Raw genomic sequence first — 13421 nt, 5'->3', positions numbered from 1 at the left:
TACTTACTTAATATCCTGACCGCAGTTTCCCATCCTTCCTCTTTTTCTAGTCATTCTCCCCCAGGTCCCCCTCATCCCTCCCAACCACTCCTCCTCCCTTTCTATTCAGAAAAGGGCAGGCCTCTGATGGATATCAACAAAGCATGGCATATCAAGCTGCAGTAAAACTAAGACTCTCCCCTTGTATTAAAGCTCGTCAAGGCAGCAAAGGTGAGGAATAGGGCATATGGGCATAGATGGTCAATCTTTTACTCAGTGTGTACGAGGAGTGCGTGAAGACCCTGAGAACAGCGCCCTTGGTGCTTATTCTCTGGGCTTCAGAGTCTAATGGTGCTCGTGGGGAGCACAGTTTCTTGGAGGGTGTTATTCCCATCAGGTCAGAACACTTTTGGCAAGTGTATTTTCATTTTGCATTTTCTTAACATTCTGCTGTGACCTTAGCAAGGCTTGCAATGAGTCTGCAGGCATCTTCACCCAGCGTTCATTTTATGATGCTTTTAAATATGTGAATAGTTTCGAATAAATTAAAAGGCTTACTCTCACCTCAAGTGTTCAAACTCTCTATCTTAATGGATGAGATGAAGAGAGATTTCTGTTTATCTATTTTGGTCAAAAGCAAGTAACTTCACATGCCTATGTTCCTGAAAATGTGGTCCAGATTCTAATATACTGCTGACTCATTTTAAGCCCTCATAATTACATTTATACACATTTATAGTCTCCTGAAACTTGGCCTGTAAATCAGCAACACACTGTTTTATATGCACAGAGAGTCTCACACAGAGACAAGTAGAAGAATACATGTCTATATTTATAGACTCTAGTTAATGCAGTCAGTGTTAGCTTATCACCCTTGAGCAAATTATCTTTCCATGTAGCAGTTTCTTCATGTATGTAACGGTTGTAACCATATTGCTTCCATCAAGGACCTGTGGGGACTAAGAGAAAAGAGTCATGGAAAAGAAGCTGAGATGTTCTCTAATGCCTCAGGGACTCACCAGGCCTGGATTTATCTTGCTTTATAACCAAGGAGTAGTTGATCTTAGAAAATAAAAGCCAGATCCTGTGTCTGAGCAACCTCAAGGGGCATTCCACCTTCAGAGCTCCATAGACTTAGATACAGCCTCAGCTGCAGGGGCAGGCAGACAGTTCTGCCTGTCCCAGTCCAACCCTCTCGTTCTCTCAGTGAGCCATCTCCAGAGAGCACTGCCAGTAAGAGCCCTCACGTTACTCTCCATCTGGATGAGTTTCACAGAAACTTGCTCTAAGATTATAGGTGCGACTGTATTAACATGTCTTCTATGTTATCCTAGAGTTGCCTTGAAGGACTCCAACTTGAAGAACACAGTGCTGTTAAAGCCCTTGATTCTCATTTGAAAAGACCAGAGGTGCTGTATGGAGCCTTGCTCATGGCTGACCATGGATGCTGTTTGGAACTGCATTCTTTGCAAGCTATGGAAAGAAACCAAGTTAGAGACCAAGCCCTGCCTCTGGCTGACCGTAGATGCTATGTGGAGCTGCATCCCTTCCAATCTAAGGATAGAAACCAAGTCAGACATGGAGCGCTGTCACGATGGTTACAAGGCACAACCAGGAAACTCGACATGCTTCTCTAAGAGAGTGGCTTCATGGTAGGTACAAACTCTTGAGGGATATGAAAGACTGTCTGCCAGCTATAGAAAATCAGGAAGTGGATAGAGAGATTGCTCAGTGCTTAAAAACACTTGCTACTCTTGCAGGGGGCCTAGGTTTGGTTCCCAGCACCTTTATGGTAGTCAACATCATTCCAATTCCAGTTCCATGAGATCCATCACCTTCTTCTTCCCCCTTGGCCTCCAGGCATAGACATGTCACGCATAATTCATGGAGACAAAGCACTCATCACATAAAAAAATACAAACTGTACATGCTTGTTTAGGAAGTCAGGAAGATGCAAGGACACAGCTTGTAAACTGGGAAATCTTCCTCCTCCTCCCAAGGTCAGGCCTCCTGCTGGAACCTGAAGCCAGCAGGTCGCTGGCTAAGCTATATCCTATGGTTGATGTCCCTCAGAGAAAAGAACAAGCGCACAAGATATGGGAACAGGGAAACAGCCCGGGTTTCCCTCCCTTTCCAGGCCTGGGAACACGGATGTGCTGGCTGCTTAAATACCCTAAAAGAAAGCAGTTGGACAGTAAGTCCTCTTGTATTCCATCCAAAAGGACCACGTACACAGTGGGAGCAGCCTGCCATGGGAAGTGCATGTACTGCCAATCCCACTAACACAAAACCCTATGAGTCCACCGTGAAAGTGTTACCATTCCAAGGGGAGCACAAAGACCAGGCGGTGTGAGGTGCTATATTCCAGTAACAGCATCCGTGGGCCAGGAGCCCTACATTCAGAGACCAAGGCATAGAAGAAGAAGAAGGAAGCAGGGCAGGATGCCCCCCCTCCTCATTTTAGCCTCCAGTCACAGAAGCAGAAGGGAAGGCCTCACAGAGCACCAACAGTTCAACACAGCTGCGCCGTCTTCGGCAACATCACAGATACACACAACTGTGTACAGGTGCCGAGTAATAAGGTTGCAGCTAGAACTGTGAAGATGCTGCTCCTGCCTAGAAGGGTGCAGAACCCTCTTTTCTCTTTACCCCTCTTTAGCTGGGTCTGCGTTCCCTTTTACTCTTCTTGGGATGTGATTCTAAGAAAATCAATGCTTTATTGCTCCATTCATCAGTGTGCTCATTTTGTAACAAAAGACGAAAAGCTCAACCCAAACACATTTTAAGAAGCAAAGACCAGCTACATATTCTTTCTTCAATTAAAAAATTTGCCAACATTCTTTTCTCAATCATATTTCCCAAAGGCTTAGTACTTGGCCAGAAACATTCCCTCCACTCTAAAATTTGGCACATCTGACTGTATAGTCTTCAAATTTGCCAATTTGGCAAACATCTTTTTGAAAAAAAAGTAGAAAATTGGAAAAATTGAAGTGAGATGTTGTAAGTCATGGCACTGTTCAGAAGATAATTCATTTCAGGGATAATAAATCTATAAAAAAATCCACACTTATTTAGAGTGGATTGTTTTCCCAGTTAGGATTTTACAAGTCTAACATCAGCATAGAAATGTGATATGCAAATGAACATGAATTAGTAATATACAAAGATGCAAGTTTCCCAATTCTGTTGAAAATTCATCATTTTTCTTATTATTTATTAGTTTTAGATATCTCAAGTGAATGCAAAATACCCCTAAAAATCCATATATTCGAATACATTATGAAGCTGTAATTTACGTGAAAATAAACTGCCCTTTCACACAAATCTGTATACATGTATAGAGTGTTGGTATAAATAGCAAAGAGCTTGCTGGAGGTTTTCACTAGCTTTGTGGGAAATCACCAGGAACCAATGGGATTAAAGGATTTCAGTGTCTCATATTCATTCACATAGCTTGGGTAGTTAGAGTCTGACATATATGTCCACAAGGACAGGTATGTTGGCTCTGTATTTATTATATGTAAAATGTAATGTGACAACTGAGAACTCTACAGAGATAAGCAATATAGAATATAGATTTGCCGCATATATGCATGCATATATGACAAATACATGTAATACAAAGTGCCAGCCATATAGTTCCAATTCTTTCTTCCTTCAGTTTCTGATTAATGAAAACATTTCACTGTAACCTCTCAAATTCCCATGTTAAAACGTTATGCAGTTGGAAAAACTGGAAAATATCATATTGCCATTCCCATTTGGAAAGATAAAGCAAGTGTCTTGCTGTTTGTAAATAATCCTAATTTTTCAAAAGTCCAGCATTTACTATATACAATAGATCTCCATATTCTTACACTGAGCACACAGGTACTTGCCTGGGAACGTCATTCTGCAGAAATAAAACCCCAGTTACTGAAGTTAGTAACAAAGACAGTTGACGTTCAGAGTTGTCTGTGAGCTTCTAGCTTCCCTTTGAAAGCACAACTGTCACATTCTCTCCGTGCTCTGTAAGACCTTGTGGAACTGTAAATCTTAACTCACAGCACCGATGATTTAGACAGCGACCTGTCTCTCTAGAGGTGTGAGAACCCTGTGAGTACTACTACGGAAATAGCATCGAGACCCAATTCCCTGCACACTTCTACAGACTCCAGACTTCTTAGCACGTAGCCTTCAGTGTCTTCAATGCAGTGTATCATAGGCCCTACAGCATGTGCACTGTCTGTAAGACACGTGCCCAGGCAAAACATATTGGAACGAATTTTTCACAGTGTCTTAGACCTGAAGACTTGGCACTCTAACACTGGTTCAAGAACGCCCACCTCACAACAGAGCCTTTTCTAAAATCTGCGATCTATGGACAGCTAGCAAACTGACTGAGTGGACAGACTCTTGACGTTATTACTAGAGATAAAAAGCCGAAGCCATCCATTTAATACCATACTGGTTTAAAAGCCAACAGGCCCTGGTGTGAGAGGGTAAATAGAGAAAGAGATTTCCTCTACTGATACTTCAAAGCCTCTGCAACATCTGGAATCTGGTTCCATCGGAGGTATTCCTCTAAGAAGTAAGAATAAAAGGACTTTAATAGGGCAAACAAGAGTCAGGTTTCTTACAGTGTGTTCTCCCCGGAGGGAAACAAATAACACAACACACCGGACTAACCTTTCTTCACTTCAGCTGCACTAATTAACATTTAGTCATGGATTCCATCTTGAGCCTGATGAGGTCAATGCTACAGCTGTTTCCACTAAGGGGGAAAATATGCTTCCACGTTTTATAATCCCAGTCTTTGTTAATTTGGGAAAATAGGTCAGACTGACTGCTTTTGTGCCGGCGTTATTGATACAAATTACATATTACATACACGAATCAATTCACACCCACCCTACACTGCATGGAAATCAGTCATATCACACCAACCAGGCTGTCCAATGCCAACTCTATAAAAACACACTCTTCACCCCCTTTTATTTTTATCAGGGGATAAGGAGACACCAAAGAACTTATCAAAGACATAGGCTGTGGCTTTGGAGGCACAGTTTCAGGGCTATTCTAAGATTTACGTATGAATTAGATAGACTAAACCGGGTAGGAGCAGATAGCCAAGAAGAATGAACACAGCAAAGTGAACAGATGTTGCAGATATTGAACACTCTTGATGACCTGGGAGACAAATCCTCGGTCCACAGGCCAGACATGTGTACGTGGTTGTTTGGAAGCAAAGTGGAGACACAGGACTGTAATAATTCTTACGTGGGCATTGAGAGATTTTTTTTTAATTGAAAAGACTTATTAAAAAAGCAGTTTTGCAAGGGAATTCATCAGATAATCCTCTGGGAACAGAATTTGAATGGATCTCAAGAAAAGTTTCCATCACAAGATCCTTATAAAATTAGGCTCATCTCACACGGTCCCTGACAACCATCTCATCAGTTCCAGCCAATTCAGGAGTCTCATGGGCAAATGAACCTCCTGTGGCCATGAGCACATGCATGCACACAGGTGCACATTTGCTTGTATCTGTGTGCAAACGTGGCGTCACTGTCTGTGTAAATGATAGCCAAAGCAAATGCTTGTATTCTCAATTAATGTTTAGCCAGAATTGAAGGAGATCAAAACCTGCTGTCTTCACTTTCCCCCACACGAAACAGCAATAATTTAATCAAAACAGAAAATTGATCTTACCTGGAATGACTTCAAAAAGGAATTTCCCTGGGCTCTCTTCATTGCATGGATGCTCAATGACTTTATTTCCAGGCAGAAGAATAGTACCCTGTAAACACAAATTTCCCAAACGTCATCATAAGGGCAAGCTCCATGCAGCAGCAAACTGAGAATCCAAGTTGTGTCTGTGACCCAGTAAGTGGCCACGTTCATCAAACCCACTCCCATTTATGATAATCAAATCCCACAAGTCATAATGACATTCATTTACACTTAGTACATATTGTTGAATATCTCATGTGTGTTAGACAACATTAACTTTGGGTTCATTTTAAGTATCAGTTTATAAAGTGTACTGCATGCCAGCAAATTTATTGAGCATTCTACCAATCCTATAATATCTCACGGTTGGTATAATCTTAAGGAGGAGATATTATTTTTTTCCATTTATAACCATAAAAACTCAAGATGAAAGCATTAAAAATAACTTATGCCAAAGTTCAAATTAGGCTTTCATCTTGCTAGAGTTGGTTATGTGCCCTCTAGACTGGAAACTTAATATTAATGCAATATTGTTTGGCATTAGATCGCCTGGAAGAATAGAAATCGTGAGAATTCTTCAGAATCTAAGTGTATTGATGGCCATCATGATAAAGTGAGGTTGAAATTTTATCTCGTGCTCTCTTTAGCACCCTCCTTGTCTTCCACCACGGGGCAACACTGACAGGATGTTGGCCCTTGCAATTGGGCTCACAGCCTCCTGAATGTGAACCAAAAGGTTTCTGCTTGTTATAAATTTTCCAGTCTCAGTGATTCTACTATAGTAGCACAAAATGGACTGAGATGTCTTCATTATCCCTCTTATCTGATTTTTTTCTCTCTTCAATGGATCATTTCCACTAGTAAAGGCAAACATAAATATCAACTGCATTTTAAAAGGTGCCCTTAATAACTCATTCCATATTATATCCTATTTTGTCTTTATCTAGCAAAATTTGCCTATACTGAATCATTTATTCACACGTGCCACTGCAGCCTTGTCTTTGCACCTGTGATTGAGGGTGCATGACCCTTTTAAGGTACATGCTTGATGAAGCTCAGTCCTCAACGAAGTATCAAACTATTGACCGCTGTTTCTTTTCTTTTTCTTTTTTTTTGTGTTTTATTGACATGGGGTCTCCTTAAATAGCTCTGGCAATCCAGGAACTCACTATGTAGATCAGACTGGCCCTGAGCTCACAGGCATCCACCTGCCTCTACTCTCCCAAGTGCTGGGATTAAAGGCATGGCCACTCAACTGGGCTCTAATCATTATTTCTTGAAGCACCCCCTTTTCTTGCTGGTTTGGTTTTCTCTGGGTTTCTTTCTTGCATCTCTGTTGGTGGAGTCTCAGTTGCTGACTCTGGTTGCCCTTATGACATAATTTTCCAAAGACTTGTCCACTGAGTCCATCTCTTCTAACAATTCTTTATCTAATCGTTCACATTCACCCACATTGATGACTTCAATAACGATTAGACATTCAGTATCAAGATGTCTCTAATAATGACTCTTGTAATCTCAGAGCATGTTTGACATTTCTAACTGCATTATTTAAGAAGGTATTTTAAACTCGATTAAATTACATTAAAATTAAAATGTAATTGCACCTAGTCCCCACCGTGAGTTCCCTAGCAGAGTGCCTACCAGCATCCTTCACTCAGTTGCAAAAGCTACAGCTATGGAAGCTATTATCTGCCTTCCACCCTTAGTTTACTGCCAGCCCTCCTTTGTGCCAGGGGGTATGATCTGCTATGCCAGTGTACCCCAACCTCTTCATTGGGTTCTTCGTAATGCTCTTAGCATCTCCAATCTGGTTTTCAATGCAATATGAGTATCCTTTAGAAACAAATGTTTAATTCCTCCTTTCCACCATAAAAGTACCTTGTGACATTTTTTTTTCTTCTAGAATGAAGACCTGGATAGCTTCTTCCGACCCATTTCTTTTCATATTCTTTTCTCTTCCTAAGCTACTTTTCCTTCATCAAACTTTAGCTTTTCCTGTGGTTTTTCTATGATCTAGCTATTTTTTTTTAGAAAAGTTATCATGTTCCCATAATACTAAGATATTACCTCTCTGGTTATTTGATAGACATAACATTACAATTACATTAATTGATTCTTAATTTGTGACTAATGCCTAGCATTTTGAGCATATAATCTCACTACAGGTCACAGGAAGACAATGAAAACCCCTTTTTAAAGGCAATGTGGCAATTGTGGGCTCCAAAACTTTCTTCCGTATATAACTGATACCATGCCTTGTGTTCTTGGGCACAGTTAGCTTCTTTACCTGGGTGGGCTCCCATAGCCATAGTTTTGCCTGTTATGTTGATATCATTATTTATCAATAGCACCCTTCCCATCTTCACAAAAAAGGCCTGGTGAGTAAAACTAAGTATTTATACTTGGACATATATAAATATATATGTATATATTTACTGTGAGTAAATGTGCACTGTTAGTGTAACAAATCCATATTCTAGCTGGAGAAAATGTCTAGGTGGTTAAGGGTATGTATTGCTCTTCCAAGGACATGAATTTGCTCCCCAGCACACTTAACAGGCAGTTTACAACTGCCTGAAACTCCAGGTTCAAGGATCCTATTCATCCAGCCTCTACACACACCTGCACATGGGTAACAGGCCACCCACAGACACACATAATTAAAAATAAAATAAATCATAAAAACAATTTTAAAAGTCATATTCAAAGTAGGCTGGACTCCGAAGTCCAGGATTTTGTTCTTTATGTTGCATCATCTTCTCTTTGCCGTCTGAAGTAATACTTGGTTCAAGGAGTCTTTTCCCAACTCTCACCCTATCCAGTTTAGCACAGAGAATGACTGTCATCAGTGAGTTCCTCCAGGGATTCCATAAAGCCTACATCTTGTTTTTAAAGCATCAGACTTCCCAGGGAGTAACACCCTCTCTGTTTCATTAATTCCATTAACCCCCATGACACTTTCTGATGGATTACTTGACACAGACTCTACTCTTCATTTGGGAATGACACTGTGATTTTCTGGCTGGGATCTTGAGTTACACAACAGCCAGGGTGCAAGTGTCCATATTTTCTCTTTCAGCGTTCTCTACTGTACCGTGATGCTCAAGATGCTGCACTACAAACTGGAGATATCTAGAGGAAGAAGACTCAGGCAGGGGAAGGGAGTATAACATTTCTGATGGTTTAGAATAGGTGGCAATAATTACACGCTAATAGTTAGCATATTCAGACTGAAATTATATTTATATTTATTTCTAATGGTCATATCCTTTACATATTGTAACTTCAAAATGGAGTATGATAAATACAATCTTTCATAGTATGGCAGCTTAGAGTCGGTAAAAGAAAACGAAGTATGTTTGTAGTTTGATTTCAGCTTAATTTGCTCTTAAAAAGAAATCTCTAGTTAATATCTGACCAGGGAACCAAAGCCATAAGAACTTAGAGCAAGGCTAGATTCTGGTGAAAATAGACATGAGGATTATTCCTTTGGAACAGATTGGAAAAAAGTATGTCTGTACAGTAAAGATGTACACACTTCCCTAGTTTCTTGAACACAATTTTAAGATTCTTTTTCTAGCATAAACAATAATCATGAAAGCTTAAAGAAGAAAGTAGTGTCATTTTGAATTTCTGATGAGATTTTTTTTTATTTGAGGTGAGATAAGGAAAATAAATATTATTCAATAGTTTTCACTGTGGCCACACAAACTGATTCTTTTATATTTGTATCAAGTAATTTTGTTAATTTATTCAGCTAAAGCTAAATAGTGCATAACTATTTGCAGCTCATTTTAGACTTGAAGAATAAAATGACAATAAAAATTAAGTGAAGAAAGTAGTGTTTGGATGCCATACAGCATATTTAAGAATTACTCAAAGGAGACATAATGGTATAAAACTAACTTATACAAGGCCTTGTTATTAAAAGCCCACTGGATACTCGTATACTTAAGAGAAGAACAAGGTTGTATCTACAAATGGTCTGGTCATACGATGGCATTTATAACAATGGTTTTGGGTTTGAGAAAGACTGTTCTGGCGTTAGACAGTTAATGTGGGGTTCCCCTCTATACGCTGTGAATATGCTTTATTACCATTGGTTAGTAAAGAATCTGCTTTGGGTCTATGGCAGCACAGAATAAAGCAAGGCGGGAATTCCAAGCAGAGACAGAGGAGGAAAGAAGGCAGTGTCAGAGAGATGCCATAGAACCACCAAAGGAGACAGGCACCGGGCAGAACCTTTCCGGTAGGCCACAGCCATGTGGCAACACACAAATTAATTGAAATGGCTTAATTTAAGATGTAAGAGTTAGTTAATAAGAAGCCTGAGCTAGTAGGCTGAGCAGTGTTTTAATTAATACAGTTTCTGTGTCATTCCACTGTTGCCAGGTCTTCTCCAGCACATGGTCATTTTACAGCATTTATTATTTCTCATAGGAAAATAATTGTGAATGTGATGTCTTCAGAAGGTGAGAAAATACTAATGAGGGCTTAGTCGGCTGTGTGTGCGTGCTTGCGTGCATGCATATATGTATATGTGCATGCATGTATGTGTGTGTCTACATGTGTTATATGTAACAATAATCATTCAAGAAGTTATGAATTTGAGAGGAAGTGAGGGAGCAGAGGAAGAGCTGGAGAGGGGGATAGAGGATTGGGAATGGTGCAAATAACACCTCCATATATAAAATTATTAAAAGGGTTTTTAAATTTAAAAAGTAAAAATTTGAAGTAAAGTCTATGGTAGAATAAAAAGAAAGGGAGGAAGAAGAAGGGGGAAATCGGAGGAAGAGGGAGTGGGAAGAAGGTGGTGGGAGGGGAGGGTGTTGTTACTTTGGGAATTTATGATTTTTTTATGAAACAAAAAGAAAGAGGGAAAGTGTCACTGCTGTTAAATATTTATTAGGGGAAAAACTCTGAGACCCTGGGGTAAAATAATCCAATAAGCCATCATCAATGGACCAGAAAAGTGGTGGTAAAATAGCCCCACATAAGCCGTATTTTAATTAAACCCTCTCTGCAGTTAACATTCTAGTGTGCAGGACCCAGAATTAACCTTGAAAGGCAGCGTCTAGCAGCTAAATCTACACCAGACGAACAGAAGACACTGACTGCAGTGATCCCAAAGGTTTGCTGATGGCTAAGGAAAAGTGTTTTTAAATTTCCTCAGTGCCATGCCATTCATTTTCATATTAAACCTGGAAGCTGGAAATGGAAGAAAAACGTGCTGCAGCTGGAGAGAATCAACTCAGGGCTGGATATCAGGGTTGCTTTAACATTGAGCGTCTTTCTAAGAAAACCCATTCAATGTTACAACTGTCACCTTGAAACTACATTGATATTTTCTCTACTTGCCAAAGAAATCCCAAATGAACATACTATGTGGGGAGAAAAAGCCCAGAGAAATAGTAATACTCTTCGACTATACTGATGGCTATTATCCTTTAGTTTCTTTTTTCTTTAGAATTCTTAGTTGGCAAGAATACTACTTTTTAAAAAAATATAAAAACTGAAACTGTTATGTTCTAAACTGTTTCAGTTAATTCACAGAATTAAGGATACAGCATGCAGACTTTGTTACTCTAGACACACTTATCCTTACACTTGGGAACTGAGAACCTGCTGGGTATGCCAGCTTAAACATATGCAAAAATGTTACCCAAGCACCTGTGTACAAGGAAATCAAGTACAGATACAGACTTCTTTTTACTTACTTATGTTTTTCTTGTCAAAATAAATAAAGAAAAAAAATACCAGTGCCAGGAGACAGTGTCAGCACAAGACAGCTGGCCCAGGCCGCACCAAGAAACAGCATCAATATGAGGTGTATGAGGTGGCTGGCCCAGACCATGAGAGAAGACAGAGTCGGAGTGAGGGGGTGGGTCCAGGCTGTGCCAGGAGAGAGCAGTGACCTCAGAAACAATCAGACTGTCAGAGCCTCAGCCTCAGCTCCATGTGCACCTAGAGGGGTGAACATCTGAGCCTTGGGCCCTTATATACCTGGAGGAGCGATCACTGTGGGCTCAATCCTGCCTGCACCTGAGGGAGCATTCAACAGAGCCACGGCTCCCAGCTATATTGGAGGTAGAGGGATGCATCCCTCCAAAGCACAGGCTCCACCCTTACTGATTGGAAGAAGAGATGTGTAGTGGCATTTCATTTGTATTTTAATAAATAAAGCTTGCCTGAAGATCAGAGAGTCAAACAGCCCCTCTGGTCAGCCTTACTACCAGGCAGTGGTAATAAACATCTTTAATCCAGGTAGCCACACTAGTTGCCATAAAAACTGGGAAGTGCATCCCTTTAATCCCATTGGCGCATGCCTTTAATCCCAGAACTAGAGAGGATTATAAAATGGGAGGAGACGGCTCATGGGCACAGTCTCGTTCTGAGATTCCTGGAGGTAGGATTGCCATTTTCAGACTGAGGTCTAGGTAAAGGCCAGTGGCTGGCGTTTTTGCATTTCTGGTCTTTAGGTTGATCCCCAATGTCAGTTTCTGAGATTTTATCAAGTGTCTTTGGAGATGGGTAGACAACAGGGTAAGAATAACTCAGCAGCACAAAAAGCAATACAGGACCAGCAGAGGCTAGTGATTATACAACAGTAAGACCTGAACATCCCAACACAGATGAAGCATAAGAAAGTGTCATTAAAATGAAGATGATTGAGGTCCTTAAAGAGGAAATAAAAAAGACAAGATCTCCTGAGTAAATTGAGAAAGTGTGTGTGTGTCGGGGGGGGGGGGGCAGGGAAGAGGGTGGAAGGGGAAAGGGGAGGAGCAAAGGGGAATAGGGAAAATGTATAGCACAATCCTATCAAACAATTAAAATGAGAAGGATTAAATATAAATAAATAAAGACACCTTTGTTTAAAAGGAAAAGAAAAAACACTGCAAGTACCCCTACTCTTCTTGCTTGGTAAAATACCTCCAAGAGAATACCTGAGATTGAAGGTTGAAGTTCAACAGTCAAATATTTCCCATCTCAGAAATCCTTTTGCTCTCATAGGCGTTCTCCCAGGATATCATATGATATGAGATGTGAGTTCCAGGAATCTACCCCAAGCTACTCTGACGTTCGCTACTTTGATTAGGTGCTGACCACTGTGATAAAGAGGCTTCACTTCCAAACAAACACTCATTCCCAGCAGGCCCCACGCATGTAACCAGAGACAGCACAGCCATCTAACGAAAACCTGCTTTCATTTCACTTCCATTAATATTAATATTCCAATCTTCCCAATTCCCAAACACACTGAACAGTGAGCCTTTCCTGCAATGATTCTGATGGCTGCTGCTTTTTGTTTGCTGTGTAGGAAACCTGGGGCCTTGCACAGACCTGGCAAGCTCTCCACCGCTGAACTACATTGCCACCCCCCTTGGTTGCTGTTGTGGCAACCTTGAATTCCCTACATTAGTGTTGTAACATGACACAAACCTGAATTTCCTTCCATCCCTTTCTGAGGTCAGATAATGTTTTAAGAGCTAAAGATGGACAGAGTAAAGAAAGTGTATCTGTGCTGCCATGTGTGCTTCTAACATGTTGGTTAGGAAAACATGCACAGACTCCTTTATACGTAAATGAGTTTAAGGACATAAATTATTTCACAATGTGAGTACTATGCAATTAATTAAGATGAGGTGTGAGATTTGGAAGAGTCCGGGTGCCTGCTTTAGAACTGCTGGCCAGGAAAGTCCTTTCATCAGCTGACAGCTCTGCCGAGT

The 13421-nt window shown here is 40.5% G+C and overlaps 1 protein-coding gene across 2 annotated transcripts in view; it reads right to left on the bottom strand.

Moving 5' to 3' along the window:
* Arhgap24 (Rho GTPase activating protein 24) overlaps positions 1 to 13421 on the bottom strand; it is a 418579-nt gene that overhangs the window by 211746 nt on the left and 193412 nt on the right. For both annotated transcript variants that reach the window (XM_026785338.1, XM_026785337.1), the window contains exon 3: positions 5671 to 5758. In XM_026785338.1, the coding sequence (XP_026641139.1) occupies positions 5671 to 5758 (88 nt within the window). The remainder of the gene's footprint in view (positions 1 to 5670; positions 5759 to 13421) is intronic.

Source organism: Microtus ochrogaster, linkage group LG1, assembly GCF_000317375.1.
Source record: "Microtus ochrogaster isolate Prairie Vole_2 linkage group LG1, MicOch1.0, whole genome shotgun sequence".
In the NCBI taxonomy this organism is placed as follows: Eukaryota; Metazoa; Chordata; class Mammalia; order Rodentia; family Cricetidae; genus Microtus; species Microtus ochrogaster.
Note: the sequence above shows the minus strand (reverse complement) of the source record. Positions and strands in the feature narration are given on the sequence as shown.